At 39.9% G+C, this 16,575-nt stretch overlaps 1 protein-coding gene and 1 long non-coding RNA gene across 3 annotated transcripts in view; one reads left to right on the top strand and one right to left on the bottom strand.

The window, feature by feature from the left end:
* The first annotated feature begins 25 nt into the window (after positions 1-25).
* LOC115904166 lies at positions 26-12,706 on the top strand. The gene is made up of 3 exons (XR_004060764.1): positions 26-103; positions 3,667-3,745; positions 12,544-12,706. It is a non-coding gene; the product is annotated as an uncharacterized LOC115904166 (long non-coding RNA).
* Positions 11,080-16,575, bottom strand: part of CUL4A (cullin 4A) — a 34,540-nt gene continuing 29,044 nt past the window's right edge. For both annotated transcript variants that reach the window (XM_030949334.1, XM_030949341.1), the window contains 3 exons: positions 14,063-14,235; positions 13,077-13,229; positions 11,080-12,800 (listed from right to left, as the gene is read on the bottom strand). In XM_030949334.1, coding sequence (XP_030805194.1) covers positions 12,705-12,800; positions 13,077-13,229; positions 14,063-14,235 — 422 coding nt within the window. In that variant the 3' untranslated portion in view covers positions 11,080-12,704. The remainder of the gene's footprint in view (positions 12,801-13,076; positions 13,230-14,062; positions 14,236-16,575) is intronic.

Here is a 16,575-nt window from a genome sequence, read left to right as displayed (position 1 = left end):
GAGGGTCTCGCGAGAGCGGGGCCGTGTGAGGGGAGCGGGCTCGGGGGCCGGCAGTGCCGCCGGGATCTGGGCTGCGTGACACTGCAGCTAAAGGCACTCTGAGGTGAGTACAGTCGTCTCGCACAGGAATAATTCAGTCCTATCTGTGTAAAAACACTGGAAGTTGATGATCTGTTTTCTCTGAAGTGTTCTATCTTATATATCCAGGTGTACATATGAGTCACATGTGTTCCAAGACAAAACAGGGACTGCTAATGACGTGTGTTTGCATGCGTAAAAATTGCAATTTCACATAGCTTCAGATGTCTGTTGGTTGTTAAGGCATACCTTTTTTTTTTTTTTGTAACCAGAAAAAAAGGTGAAGTTACCTTGTAAACATTCTCAGACGTAATGGAGACGGACAGCCCAGGTCATTTGATCACTTTGTAATCCAATGCTCTCTTTTATCCACACTGCTAGGGGTATGCTTACTTCATCTGAAACCCCAGAAGCTGTTTCTTGCTCCTGCAATCCTGTTTCTAGTCCGACTGGAATGTGTGCCAGTAGCAGTGTGCCTCTGCTTTCTCACAATGCCTGCTGGCCTGCTGTACAGTCCCTCTCCTCACTGCAGGCTGCTCCAGATTCATCATCTCTGAGGCAGAATGGTTCCTGCTCCCAAGCTGCCTTCATACTTTTTTACATTGAACCCATTTGAAATGCAATTTAGGTACTCCCAGCTGCTAAAGTCAAGTTCAGCTGCTGTGAACTTGACCTTTCCTTGCTCTTTGTCTCAGTTCACTCACAGTTCCTGTTTCCCCAAAACATCTTGGACAAGTTTAGTTGCTCCTTAAGGATGGCATGGGGATCTACCTTTCATTTTAATGCTCTTGCTATAAACATGTATTTCTTTTTTAATGCCGCATTTTTACCTGTGCATTTTTGACACAGTAATGCATTATTTTAGTTAAGTTTGTTTTTCCCTGCAGCACTTCTAGCAATCTTTATTCTTTCCATGCATTGCCAAAAGCAGAAGTTAATATGAAAAAGGACATAATGAGCAGCTCTGGTCAAGTGTTTGAATGACTCATCTGCAGAGGGGTTGAGGGTAATGGAGGTGGGACATGGGTTGTTCTCATTTTGGATCACTGTTTTTGGAACCTGCCCTGGGAGTGGAGGAAGGTCTGTGGAACACAGTCTGCCACAAGGCAAATGGGGAGGTTCAGGTTTAAACTTGGTGTGCAGTATTCTGCCTCCTTGCTGGAAAATCAGTAGGCATCTATGAAGGGAAAAATTACAGATGCTTGGATAGCTCACAAAAAAAAAAAGTTGCATAAGGCAACAATACTATGGTAAAATTTGGTAAATAAGGAACATAAGGTTATCAGCAGAGAATGATGTTGACCGTCCACAATGTGGATCATTAGCTCACTGGGCCACTGTTAATGGGGCAGAGACAGCACCATATCAATTTCCACCTCCTTTCAGTACAAGTACTACCAGGGTGTTTGTTAGACAAATGCATGAAGTCTTGCACAACCGTGCTGGCCATCAGCCCCAGTGCTAGGTAACTTGTTGGCTGACATCAATCAAACATGAGAGCAGGGTAAGACATAAACAAACAAAGTTAAAGCTTCTGTAAAAGCTGCTATATACACAGCCTGGAGGTCCAGATTCATGCTGTCACTGAGGGAAAGGAAACATGGTCCATACCCAGCCACTACACATTTCATCTGACAGAGCTGCTGGCCATCCAGCTGCTCACAGGCACAGATAGGAATGGGCAGAATGGGCTGCTCATGGAGAACACCCAGGAGAGTTAGGAGCCGTTACTACAGTAAAAACTGTCCTGGGAGGTCAAGGCAGAGTACAAACAAAGGAGACAGAGTACAGGCTAGGGGATTTTACAAGGAAAGAATTTTGTCACAAAACATGACTATTTTCCCATAGCTTTTTGCCTGACTTCACACAGTTACCTACTTTCAGAAGAGACCTCCTAGGAATGGCGAACGAAGTTCATGGTACAGAGTCCACTCTCCTGAACATACCTGCCAAAGATAATAAACCTACAAACAGAATGGAACCATTTAGGTTGGAAAAGACCTCAAACGTCACTGAGTTCAACTGGCAACCCAGCACTGCCTAGCCTACCACTAAACTATGTCCCTGAGCACCACATCTACAGGCCTTTTAAATACCTGCAGGGATAGTGGCTTCATCACTTCCCTGGACAGCTTGAGCCAGTGATCAATAACCCTTTCAGTAAAGAAGGTTTTCCTAATATCCAGTCTAAACCTCCCCTGGCACAGCTTGAGGTCTTTTCCCCTCATCCTGTCACTTGTTACCTGGGAAAAGAGAGCAATGCCCCCACCTGGCTACAGCCTCCTTTCAGGCAGTTGAAGAGAGCAATAAGGCTCCCTTCCTGGAGCCTTCTTTTTCCCAGCCTTAACAACTCCAGCTCCCTGAGCTGCTCCTTGTAGGACTTGTGTTCACACCTTTCTCCAGCTCCACTGCCCTTCTCTGGACACTCTCCAGTCCCTCAGTGTCTTTCTCATAGTAGAGAGTAGTGAGTGACCCAGAACTAAACACAGCACTGGAGGTGTGGCCTCACTGGTGCTGAGTGCAGGGGGACAAACACTGCCCTGCTCCTGCTGGCCATGCTATGTCTGATCCAGGCCAGGATGCCATTGGCCTTCTTGGCCACCTGGACACTGCTGGCTCATGTTCAGCCACTGCCAACCAGCACCCCCAGGTCCTTTTCCACTAGGCAGCTTGCCTGGCACTCTGCCCCACTCCCTGGAGCAGTGCATAGGTAGATCTGCATAACAAATTGAGACATTGAAGTTACCCAAAAGGTGTGTAATTTTTTTTTTCAAAGATGTATAGCACAAAGAAAGGATGAAAAAAGCTGCAGCAGATCAAGAGAGTTAAATGCTAAACCCAGCTTCAGCTAAAGGAATCCAGGGAAAGCTAAATACAGAACTAAAAAAAAAAAAAGACCCAAAGAGAGGGCAGAAAGGAGGCTGTTGGCTGGCTAAGGAGAGCTGGAACTGCCAGGCTTGGGAAACACCTGTAAGTCAGCCCCCAGCCTACATTCTCACACTCACTTTCCCTCAGGAAATGTTGGGCCAGATAACAGCATGTCACATTTAGGAAAATTGCTTTTTCAATGTATATATGTTTGGATAAGTTAGAGCCCCCAGCTGTATCCAGGCTCCTGCTGGTTTTTTTGTGATTCCATAGAAGCTGCTCTACAATTTGTTCTAAGGATGCTGAATTGCCAAGATCCAGGTTTCCCTGACATACCTGAACACTGATGCTCTGTAGAGGACATCTGTTACTTAGCTATTGCCCAACATCTTCAACACTGGGTAATCTTCCAGGAACAAATGTTTAACAACCTCAGCCCTGTGGGTACAGGTACACTCAGGCAATGTGACCCCAAAGAACCAACTGATTGAGGCAGTCAGACTGCTCAGCCAGATTCCATCACCAGCTACTGAAAAGCAATCAAATGTAGCCATTTCACTATGGAGAAGTGATTTCCAGGCTGACTCATAAAATAACTGCTTACCTGTTTTGGTTTAGCACATAAAATGTCCCAGTAAGAAAAATTTGAGGGAATCAAATTAAAAATGAGGACCTGAGAAAAAGAGTCATAATTACCTACCCTGTCAATCTCTCCCACAGCTTTTGAACCTCTGAAGCCACTTGCAGACCCGTCTGGAAAAGTCTTCAGGGATCATGACATTCTCTGTGGGTTCAGGAGGTAAGGGGATGGGTAGAGACGAGCAGCTGGATGAGGGACAAAACCCCCACTGCCACAAGCAGAAAGGTAGAACCAAGGAGAACCCCTCAGAGTACTGCTGCTTGAGGTTATTTGCAGGGGATGATACAGTTGGGTACCAAGGGCATACAACACAGAAAGACAGGCTTCATCATTTCCACTGCTGTGGAACAATTCATTTTTAATTGCTAGACCAGAATAACATGGCCAAAGAGCCCTTAGTCTGTGGCAATTAAGAAAAACTGCTCATCACAGCACTTTTAATTAACATTTCTTCTTGAGGCAGAACCACTTCAGTCATCTTCAGGGTAACACCACTCCTTTAAGCTGTTGTTTAAAACTACTGAACCAGAACATCTGAGTTCAGAAGGGGCAGGCAGGACATTCTCACTGCTTCCTAACAGTTACTGCACACTACTGCCAGCTTTCAGTGTGGTCAGAGCTTCTCTGGCCATTACCTTTCTGTAAGGCACTGTCCTGAGTTGACTATATGATGCTTTTATCCCCAAATCGTCTCATTAGTTTATGCTGAATAATAATAAGTTTTGCACCTTTAAGACTTGTTGCAGAGAGTGAAAGGGGGGAGAGAAGAATCGCACAGTTCTTTTTTTTCTTCGCTCAGACATTGCACATACTCCCCCGCATTCCTCCTCCAAGACTGTGTTGTCTGCGGACAGACAGACGGCAGGACAGAGAGCTCTCCTTTTGCTTTTAGTTAGTTTTAGCTGGCTGAAGCAAAGAAGAGTCCCTAGACTATAGTTTTTTCTTTTCCTTTTCTTTAGACCTCTTAGAACCTGCTCTGGACTGAACACCCAGGGAAGCACCGGCAGCTCACACCTGTGGCCACCGGGCCAGGCCGGGCCTGGCCTGTGAGAATTCCAGCACCAGAAAGACTGATAAGAGACTGAGTGAGCTGGGCTGCAACCGGGGGGGGGTTTTCTCAATTAGTCATCTCTTTTAGAGCGGCAAGGGGTTTTATTGTTTTAATATTGTTAGGTTCTATTGTTTAATAAACAGCTTTTTTCCACTTTTCTTCAAAGAAGTATTTTCTCCCGGACTAGTTGAGGGGGGGAAGGGCCGATTGAATTTATCCTCCTACTAGAGCCCCTCTGAAAACTCTCTCTCTCTCTCTCCCAAAATTTTGCTCTAAACCAAGACAGATACACTTCTTGGCGCCCAACGTGGGGCCAAAGAAAGTAGAAAAAAGCTTATTGTGTGCGTTAGTTGTGCTCACTAGCTAGTGAGTTAAAGCAGTCAATAGCCATGCTGCTAGAATTCGTAACATCTCTTGCAGTAGAGACCTTCATGTAGTTCTGGTCTCTAGACCTTTCTGAAGTTTCGATACCATTCTAGTCACTCAGATTATTATCCATAATACGTAATTCTTACGGTAGACGAGCACAGATTAGAGTAGCTCTTGTGCTAGCCTTAGTGATAATGATTTATAGGGCATTTATAAAGATGCTGGCGTCTGTTTACGATATGTTTCGTCCTACCCTGCCTCCCAGTTCCAGTAGTATGTTTTAAGAATTTATTAGTAATTGCACCGAGTTTGTTAGAAGAAGAGCTGAAAATAAAGCTTTCCAGCCTTTCTTTTCCTTCTTCTCCTTTGAAGCTGTTATGTCACTGTTTGAGAATGTTCAGTTTCCCCTGAATGTTAAAGAGACCATCTTTCTAGTATTTAATCTAGTAAGCTTCCTCTATATAGTCTAAAGCTTCTCTAAAATAAAAGCTGAGATATCCAGAAGAGTTGGTGAGACCCCTGACCCAGAAGCAGATGCAAGCGTAGAAAATCCTGAGTAGTGTAGAGAATGAAAAAATATAAGCCAAACCCTGAAAGAATTTTCTGATCCTCTAAGCTGGGATTTTCCACGGGAACAAATTCAGAACCCAGCTGAAGTGAAGAAATACCTAAAAAAGAAGTGCCATGACGATTCGAACGAGAAAAAGCTAATTGCAATAAGCTAGGCCCTGGCCTATGCTTATCGCACTCTGTTAGATACTGTAGGGCAGCAGACAGAAGCAGGGGGGCAGAGAGATAAATCAGCTATCCCAGTCAGTCAAGCTGCAGCCAGCACGCCAAGCTCGAAGCCAGCTGCCAAACCAGATAGTGAGCCAAAGCCAGCAGCCAAACCAATAGCTGTTGCTACCAGTACTAGAAGTGAGAAATGCACAGACAAAACCAACCGACCAGCAGATGATGAAGATGATGATACAAGAGAAAGAACCTCAACACCTCCCGACATAAAATCAAGAGTCAAAGCAGCAAGTGCAAGATCTGATGCAAATATTGAGTCCTTTTCCCTAAAAGACCTTCGTAGACTACAGAAAGATTACACCCGACGACCTGATGAATCCATAATTAGTTAGTTAGTCCGTCTCTGAGATGCTGCAAGTGAAGCCACAATTCTAGACAGCACTGAAGCGAAGCATTTGAGATCCCTGTCACAAGACCCTGTCATCGATCAAAGAATGATGAGGGGAGCTAATCCACAGAGCCTCTAAGCACGAGTCTTAGAAAGTGTTGCACAAAGATACCTGTGTGCAGATGATCTTTATATGCAACAAACACAGTAGAAGACCATAGAGCAAAAAATCCAACACCTAAGAAAAATAGCAGTAGCAGAGATTATCTTCTCAAATGATGTAACAACTAAGAACCCAGACTTAGTACCATGCACGTCTGTGATGTAGCGAAAACTTGTGCGACTTGAGCCACATAAATATGCTTCTGCCTTAGCCATAATGAAGAGGGATGAGAGGGATGAGACTGTACTAGATATGGCAAAGAAGCTCCGAGCATATGCAGACGCTGTGCATGGCCCAACACATGCCAGAATCTCAGCAGTAGAATCACGTCTGCAGAAATTAGAAGACAAGATAGAAGAGAACCACAAAAAGCTCAGAGAAGAGATTAAAGAAGACCTTCTCCAGATCTCAGCAATACAGATCAGAAGTTCTAGTATCCAAAGCAGACGTTTCCCAGATAACGAGAGAAAGTACACCCCACGAGCTGAGTTGTAGTTCTACCTGCGTAATTGTACGAAAAACATGAAAAAGTGAAATAGACAACCTACTGCTGTTCTAGCACGACGAGTGCGTAAATTAAAAGAAGACAAGGCTGAGAAAAAAAATTCCACCAAAAAAAAAGCAGCTCCAGTTGCCCGTAGCCAAACTGCCAAGTATGATGATGATGACATGTCTAATCCCCTTAAAAGAACCTCCAAAGCATATGCCCAAAAAAAGAAAGATAACCAAGCTTAAAAGAGCCCTGCCTCTAGCCAAATAAAAGCTAAAAAAAATCGTGTTTTCTAGTCTGTGTACATTCGTTAGCCTAGCACATCAAAACCACAAAAGTATAAAGCTTTAGTTGATACTAGTGCACAATGTACATTAATTCCATCAAGACATGTAAAAATAGAGTCTGTTTCTATTGTTAGCGTAACAAAAAGATCCCAAAATTTCACTTTAGTAGAAGCTGAAGTGAGCCTAACTAAAAATGAGTAAAGGAAACACCCTATTGTAACTAACCCAAAAGCCCCATGCATTTTAAGCATAGACTTCCTCAAAAGTAAATATTTCAAAGACCCAAAAAAACTCAAATGAGCATTTAAAATAGCTGCTGTAAAGAAAGAGAGTGTCAAGCAGTTAAACAGTTTGCCTAAACTGTCAAAAAACCCATCTGCAGTAAGACTCCTAAAAGTAGAAAAGCAACGAGTACCGATTGCCACCTCAACAGTGCACCACCGACAGTACCAAACAAATCAAAATGCTGTAATCCCCATCCACAAAATGATCCGTAAGCTAGAAAGCCAAGAAGTAGTTAGCAAGACCCACTCACCCTTCAACAGCCCCATTTAGCCTGTGCGTAAATCTGAAAAAAAATAAAAATTGACTATAAACTACCATGCATTGAATGAAGTGACTCCACCGCTAAGCGCTGCTGTGCCAAACATGCTAAAACTCCAGTACGAGCTAAAGTCCAAAGCAGCGAAGTAGTATGCCACTATTAACATTGCCAATACATTTTTCTCCATTCCTCTAGCAGCAAAATGCAAGCCCCAGTTTGCTTTCACCTAGAAAAGCGTGCAGTACACCTAAAACCGACTGCCCCAAAAGTAAAAACACAGTCCCACCATCTGCCATAGACTGATCCAAGCTGCACTAGAAAAGAGTGAAGCTCCAAAACATCTGCAATATATTGATGACATCATTGTGTAAAAGAAGACAGCAGCAGAAGTGTTTGAGAAAAAAGAGAAAATCATCCAAATTCTCCTAAAAGCCAGCTTAGCCATCAAAAAGAGCAAAGTCAAAAGACCTACTCAAAAAATCCAATTTCTGAGAGTGAAGTAGCAAGACAAACAGCGTCAAATTCCCACTGATGTCATCAACAAAATCACAGCAATGTCTCCACCATCCAGCAAAAAAGAAACGCAAACTTTCCTAAGTGCCATAAATTTTTAAAAAATACATATTCCCGAGTACAGTCAAATCGTAAGCCCTCTCTACCTAGTCACCCGCAAAAAAAACCCTTTCCACTAAAGCCCAGAGCAGCAACAAGCCTTTGCACAAATCAAGCAAAAAATTGCCCATGCAGTAGCCCTTAGCCCAGTCAAGACGAGACCAGAAGTGAAAAACGTGCTCTACTCTGCAGCCAAAAACCATAGCTTGTCCTAGAGCCTTTAGCAAAAAGTGCCTAGTGAGACTCGAAGCCGACCGCTAAGATTCTAAAGTCAAAACTACAAAGAGTCTGAAGCCAACTATACTCCAACAAAAAAAAAAAAAATCTTAGCTGCCTATAAAAAAGTCCAAGCTACCTCAGAAGTAATAAGCACAAAAACACAACTCCTCCTAGCACCCCGACTACCAGTGCTAAAGTAAATGTTCAAAGCAAAAGTTCCCTCTACGCACCATGCCACCAACACCACATAGAGCAAATAAATTGCTGTTATCACACAGCGCGCCCATATTAAAAACCCGAATCGCCCTAAAATTCTAAAAATAATTACAAACTAGCCAGAAAGTAAAAATTTTAGTCTCACTAATAAAGAAGAACAAGAAGTGACACAAGCTGAAAAAGCTCCACCATATAACCAGCTGCCAGCAAAAAATACACGATACGCTCTTTTTACTGATAGTTCTTACCGCATTGTAAAAATGAACCAAAAGTAGAAAGCAGCCGTATAGAGCCCCACACGACAAGTTGCACAAGCTACCGAAAGAAAAAGTAAATCAAGCCAGCTTGCTAAACTCAAAGCTGTTCAGCTAGCCCTAGACATTGCTGAGAGAAAAAAGTAGCCAAAGCTCTACCTTTACACTAATTCATAAATAGTAGCCAACGCACTGTAAAAATAGCTAGAAAAGTAGAAAAAAGCCAACTAGCAGCGTAAAAGAAAACCAATCTGAGCTGCTAATAAATAAAAAGACATTGCCACTCAGTTAAAAAAACTACCTGTAAAAGTCCGTCATGTTAATGCCCATATCCCCAAGAGTCAAGCTAATAAAAAACACCAAAATAATGAGCAAGTAGACCAAGCTGCAAAAATAGAAGTGTCAAAAATAGACTTAAATTAGCAACATAAAAAAGAGTTATTCCTAGCTCGATAAGCCCATAATGCCTCAAGCCATCAGAGTAAAAATGCCACCTATAAGTAAGCACGAGACCGAAAAGTAAATTTAACCATAAACAGTATTTCTCAAGTTATCCATGACTGTGAAACATGTGCTGCCATCAAACAAGCCAAGCGATTAAAGCCCCTGTAGTATAGTAAGCAGTAGTCTAAGTACAAATATAAAGAAGCCTAGCAAATTGACTACATCACACTGCCCCAGACACGCCAAAGCAAGCGCTACGTGCTCACAATAGTAAAAGCCACCACTAAATAGCTAAAAACCTACCCTGTGCCTCATGCCACTGCCCGTAACACTATCCTAAGCCTAGAAAAGCAAATTCTGTAGAAACATAGTACCCCTGAAAAAATTGAGTCAGACAACGAGACTCATTTTAAGAACAGCCTTATCAGCACTTAAGCTAAAGAACATAGTATTAAGTAAGTGTACCACATCCCCTACCACGCACCAGCTGCAAGCAAAGTAAAAAGTACAACAAACTGTTAAAAACCACATTAAAAGCATTAAGTAAAAGATCTTTCAAAAACTAAGAGCAGCATCTAGCAAAAGCCACCTAGTTAGTTAATACCCGAAGCTCTACTAACCGAGTAAGCCCTGCCCAATCTAAGTCTTTGCATAAAGTAAATAGAGACAAAGTCCCAGTAGTACATGTCAAAAGTTTGTTAAAGAAGACAGTTTAAATTAATTCTGCCTCGAATACAAACAAACCCATTCGTAAAGTTGTTTTTGCTCAAAGACCAAGTTACACATAGTAGATAATGCAAAGAGATAAGAAAACACAATGTGTACCTCAAAGAAATCTGATTGTTAAGTGAAACCTATATGTAAATATCACTGTTTGCTAAATGCTGTTACCATTGTCTGTGTATAACTGTATAATAAATGTATAATGTATGTGTTTGTAGAGTTAAATTTATATTAGTTTTAGTAGTAAGCAGACGATATAAAGATAAGAAGTAGAATGTCCTGAGTTGACTATATAATGCTTTTATCCCCAAATCGTCTCATTAATTTATGCTGAATAATAATAAGTTTTGCACCTTTAAGACTTGTTGCAGAGAGTAAAAGAAGAGAGAAAAATCGCACAGTTCTTTTTTTTCTTCGCTCAGACATTGCACGTACTCCCCCGCATTCCTCCTCCAAGACTGTGTTGTCTGCAAACAAACAGACGGCAAGACAGAGAGCTCTCCTTTTGCTTTTAGTTAGTTTTAGCTAGCTGAAGCAAAAAAGAGTCCCTAGACTGTAGTTTTTCTTTTCCTTTTCTTTAGACCTCTTAAAACCTGCTCTAGACTGAACACCCAAAAAAGCACCAGCAGCTCACACCTGTAGCCACCGGGCCAGGCCGGGCCTGGCCTGTGAGAATTCCAGCACCAAAAAGACTAATAAGAGACTGAGTGAGCTAAGCTGCAACCCGAAAAAAAGTTTTCTCAATTAGTCATCTCTTTTAAAGCAGCAAAAAGTTTTATTGTTTTAATATTGTTAAGTTCTATTGTTTAATAAACAACTTTTTTCCACTTTTCTTCAAAGAAGTATTTTCTCCCAGACTAGTTGTAAGAGAAGAAAAGCCGATTGAATTTATCCTCCTACTAGAGCCCCTCTGTAAACTCTCTCTCTCTCTCCCAAAATTTTGCTCTAAACCAAAACAGATACAGGCACATATTCCTTTTTGGTTTAGAAGTCTGGTAAGATGGATCTGATTGGTTTCCATATACATAAAAAGTGAACTACAAAGTGAATGGTATAACACTAAAACACCAACCTCAAAAATAAACTGAAGTGCCACATCCTCACAAAGGCTAAGAAATTAATACTTAATATGCATCAAAGATTTTATTTGCATTAACTGAAGATTCAAATATTAAAATAAGTCTACATTAAATTATAATATTAAATATGCTTTAAATACAATAAACTAAATGTGTTTAGTTTCCAAACATGAAGGGAACAAAAATAATTCAGAATGCAATACAATTAATAACACCAGAGGACAGAATAAGGACTTTTAATACGTAGTTCCACAAATTGTCACCGCATAGCACTGTTTACTTTAAGAAGTGGCCTTTTAATTGATGCACAAACCCCTCATTACATAAACTTAGTAAGGTATTTCTCAAGAAAATATTGCTCAGGTAAATTCTCCTTTATGTAGTGATCAAAACTCCTTTGGTAGCTCTTTTTCAGAATGAAACATACCAGTAGACAAATCAGGAAAATAAACAGTCTTGCAAGTATTACCAGAGAAGGTGTCTTCCTTATGGTTACAGTTATCTAACAGATCTACAGTGTCTTTCACTCTTTAATTCAAATCAACTTACATATGTACAATATGAAACAAAGTACTCACAAAGTCCTTAGTCTTTCAAGACAAAAAGCTATGCTTTCCCAATATTGAGACCATAAAAGTATTTTTTAAAAAAAGGTTTTGTTTTCTTAAAGTGGAGCACGCTGTACAGTAGGTTCCCTGGATGTTATTTTCAAGGCAGAACTAAATGTTACACCAATTACAGAAACAGTGAAATACACCTGCTGCCCTAAAATGAGGTAGGGCCTCCTTGACTCAGATCTAATCTTTGCCACCCAAGCCAGCAGAAGTAGTAATAATAGAACAATCCATATTTTAGCTAAAGAATCCAACAGCTCAGTACACACGTGAATGCAATTGTCCTCTTGGCACTTCAAGAATCTCACTTCAAAACCTGATTTATCCAAACCAGACTGAAGTTTGTAAAGACTTGGAAGAAAATTAACTGAACGCAAGTTTAAGGGTTTTCATGGTGCAAAACTTCAGTGTATTTCAACAACACTGCTTGTACATACATGTTCGTCAATGAAGGGTTTTTAAAAAGGTACTCAAGTTGTAACTGTAGCTAAAGAATGCAGCATTTAGGGACTTTGTGGATGCAGTTAGGAACACCTAAATGAAGAAACCAGACTTGCATCCATGACAGAAGTATTTCTCACTCAGGTGATATTACCTTTCCATCCAACTTCAATGACATTGTTAAACAAAACTGTAGAACTAAATTCTGAAGAACCCAAGAGAACAAAAGATTAACTAAAGGGAAAAAAACAACCCAGGGCATTTAAAATTAGTAAGAAGTCTTGACAAAGGTGATCAATTAACATGTCATTTTGCTTCTTTTCCACAGCAGTGCATGCAGCTGCTTGAATAATATACATCAACCTGAAATCTGCTAAAAGGAAAGTCTGGAACAGCATGTGTATTTGGTGTCCTAAAGATATATGTGGATGATTTTGGTTTTTATTTTAGAAGTTTTTTTATTTTTTAAATAAAACTGTTTCTTCTTCTTTATGCAACATAGTGGTACTGATTGGGGTTGTCTTTGTCTCTCTCCATATAGTCTCTGTCAATGAGAGATTCAATTCGCTTTTTCAAGTCTCCAGGCTACAAGAAAAGAGGAGATTAGTGTAACAGTTAGTAATACAAAGCAAACATATTTTAAAAAAATACTGCTAAAAGCTGCATAAGAAATGCACCATAGTATATAACTGATGTGGTACTGATACTCTGACTTATTTCTGTTCACACAATACCTTCATCTTTGGGTTGAATTCTATGATATTTCACATTTTGTGCTCTTATAGACAAGCTGAATAGAAACATGTATTACATATATTTAGATAAATCTAGGATGGTTTGACAAACAAAAACATGAGTTACCTTTACAGGAAATTTCAGTTGATTATACAATTCAGAAACAAGAAGATTATGACCAAGAGTCTTCCTCATCTTCATTATCCGTACAATAGCAGCATCAATCTGATATTGCCTGTCCTGAAATACTCTTTCAGTTGTGCTGACCTGTTCCTCAACCTAAAGAACAATACAACACCACAAATCATATCACCCTCTGTTGCTACTCTTTATTAATTCTATCTTATAGTTAACCTTCACAATAAAATGAAGCTCATGTATTCTTCTTTGAGACAGATGCATGCATTACTGCATTCTAAGAGCTAAGAAATTTCTGAAGTGTACAAGAGAAAATTCAGGATAATGTAAAGGAAAAAAAATGTCTTATCTTATATTATTTGATAAATAAATCTTAGAAACTCCCTTAAGATTCTTGAGAGAACCCATAACACTTTGACAGCCCAAACACATCAGTGTTTTGTGCCAAACTCCAGTTTGACTTTCAGGGAATTTAATATGCCAAGGCAAAAAAGAAACAAGTCACTCTTAATTAGAATATGTCACCTTGTGTCAAGAGTGGGAATTCAGATACAACAAAAAAGGTTTGTTTTCACTGCAGAATCAGGGACAACCCTAACTTTTATAGCCTTCTTATCTGCTAAATATAGAAATGACATGATCACATTTGATTCATGAGTTCAGTATAGGTACCAACACTTCAGCAATACCACAGAAACTTCCAAGATGGACTGAAACATCTACAAGATCTTTTAGTTTAATATATAGCCATTTAAATTAGCAAGCACAGGAAGAAACCTAAGTTTTCAATTTCAGTGATTTAAAAGTCTTTATTGCCTCTCTGAGTCATCTTGACTACTCTGAAAATTAATTATAATTAGAATTTAAATATTTGTTCCTTTATATGCAAGAAATACAAGAGATTACATCTTTCCATATGGGATATGTAGATAAACAGTTAATACACAAACGGAATAAATGCAAAAAGTACATACTGTTTCTTTCATTTGAATCTGGTTGATCTTTATTCTAAACAGCTTATGCTTGAAATCACCATTAAAAATGAATTTATCTCCATCTTCTACATCCTTGCCCTTTGGATTTTTAATCAATACTCTTGCTTTTCCACAAGCTAAAGATTGCAAGGTTCTTCTTAATTCACTGTCCTCTGTGAAGGAGTTCAGATATGGGAGAAAGCAGAACAAAACATTAACATCAAGAGTTTTATGGGATTAATCTAGAAATAAATTGAAAAGCCAGTGGTTTTATGTTAATACTTTCTTCTAAGTTCCAATTAAGAAGTAGCTCACAGCCTTCAAATCTGGTATCATCTTTCACAGGTTAAATGCTGAGAGCATGCACAGGATTATATACATCAGAAAGACAGATTTATGCTCATCTCAGTGAGTTTTCCTTCCAAAATAGTCTCAGAAAAGATTTCACAGTAATACAAACTTAGTTTTATTGCTTTAGTTTTGTGTGGTAGCAACAGGACTTAGGAAAAGAAAAAGCCAGTGTATGACAAGAAACTCAAAGCCACCTATTTCAAGATTTGATCAGTGTTTTTATCACACAGCAAAAAAGAAAACATAATCAAATAAAAATACAGAAGTCTAAATTGACAGGATGAAGTTTTGCGGGAGGGTAGAGCTGACAGCTATTATAGTCAAACTTCCCCCAAAATGGGAAAGTAGTAGACACAAGTGTGTGAGGAAAATTTTATCTAGTAATATTTAAGGCTAAAAGCATTTAGACAACATAGAATGAAGTCTTAAACATTCTAATTATGTTGTGAAGTCTTGTATCAAGATTTTGCATTGAACCAGCCTCTGCAGTCTCTAGAATACTTTAGTCACAGTATAAAATTATCACTGAATGTGCTGGATCTCCTGAAAGGTTTTGCAATCTAGTGCTGAAGTACAGCTGAGTAAAAGATTAACACTATTGCTATTTTTAAAATACTTGAGCTTTTACACAGAGCAACCTTTTCCTTCTTTTAAACTTCCAACTGTTCTATGATTTCTTAAAAAAACCCTTTAAACAATGTGGGCTAAACTGGCATTTATGACATTTGAGACATTTTGTGTGTTTCAGCCTCAGTAAATGCAGACTGTTGAGCTGTGTTTTTGCCAGAACACAAGGCTGCTGTTAAAACACTCCGGAGCTCTGCATGTGAAGTCACAGGTTACAATATGCCAGAGGGAAGGAATTTACAATTACCTATCAATCTCTGAAACAGAAGTAAAAACTACAGCTCCTAGAGGCTCCCTTGACAGGCAAATAAAAACATGGAATATATTTGGATAACACATCTTGAAGAAACACAATCAGAGAGAAGGTGACCATTCTTTCTCTGAGTAAGAGTTTATGCTTTTTGTCACTGTCCTAATGTACCAGGGACAATCTCATTAGAGAGGCTGATGAAGATTTATTCTAACGGTGATTGAAAAACACAAGTTCCAACCATGGCCAGTTAATCCCTACAGGAAAAATGGAGAGGAACTTGCAAATTTACAAGACCATGTAGTGACATGACAAGGAGGAAGAATGGCTTCAAACTGAAACAGAATAGATTAGGTATTAGAAAGAAATTCTTTATTGAGAGTTGCAAGGCACTAGAACAGGTTGTCCAGAGAAGTTCTGGATGCTCCTTCCCTGGAAGTGTTCAAGACCAGGCTGGATGGAGCTATGAGTAACCTGGCTTAATGGAAGGTGTCCCTGCCCAGGGCAGGGGGCTGGAACTAGATTATCTTTAAGATCCCTTCCAATCCAAGCCATCCTGTGATTCTATGCTATTCATTCCGGCCTCACAGGAACCCCGTGGACCACGAGCTGCCCTTATCACCTAAATTTCTATACTACTCCAAAGTGGAGAGAAATACAGACATGGAGCTCAGTGCAATGATATAGAGATAGCTCCCAGCTATCAATTCCAGCCACCTGCCTTAAAAACAGTCTATTGAATTCCTTATTTTGTGCTATAATGGAATGGATTTCCATGCAGCAGATTTTATCTTTTGCTGTCAGGCAGCCAGAATGCCAGCTCCAAGGGACAGCAATCCAAGATGAGAAAGCAGGACCTGGATAAGGCTTGCATGAACCTGTGTTTGTTCTGTAAACATTGTACTTCAACCTAATGAGCCTCTCCAGACTATCCTGATGATTATTATCACTGGCATGGATTTTCTTCAGCTCCCTTACCATTAAGGGAGAGGATGACTAAGTGACGTGAAGCACTGACACTGAGACAATGGAGCACCCAGGCTGTACTTCCTTCTGCAATGCATCATTCTGAACTGTAAAGATTCATGGTATCCCCATTTTACAGTATTTCAGTAAATATATTCCAATATTTTAGTACTTGTAAGGGCTCAAATACTATTTCAGGTACTGCTATATTAGGTTGATCTTAAGTTTCAACATGTGAAGGACTAGAGGTTATAAGCTGCTGATTGATGCAAAAACTGCAGAGAGTAATGATGACTGTGTTTTGGCTATAACTATTTCA

This window comes from Camarhynchus parvulus, chromosome 1, assembly GCF_901933205.1.
Source record: "Camarhynchus parvulus chromosome 1, STF_HiC, whole genome shotgun sequence".
Classification (NCBI taxonomy): Eukaryota; Metazoa; Chordata; class Aves; order Passeriformes; family Thraupidae; genus Camarhynchus; species Camarhynchus parvulus.
This window is presented reverse-complemented; position numbering and strand designations above follow the sequence as displayed.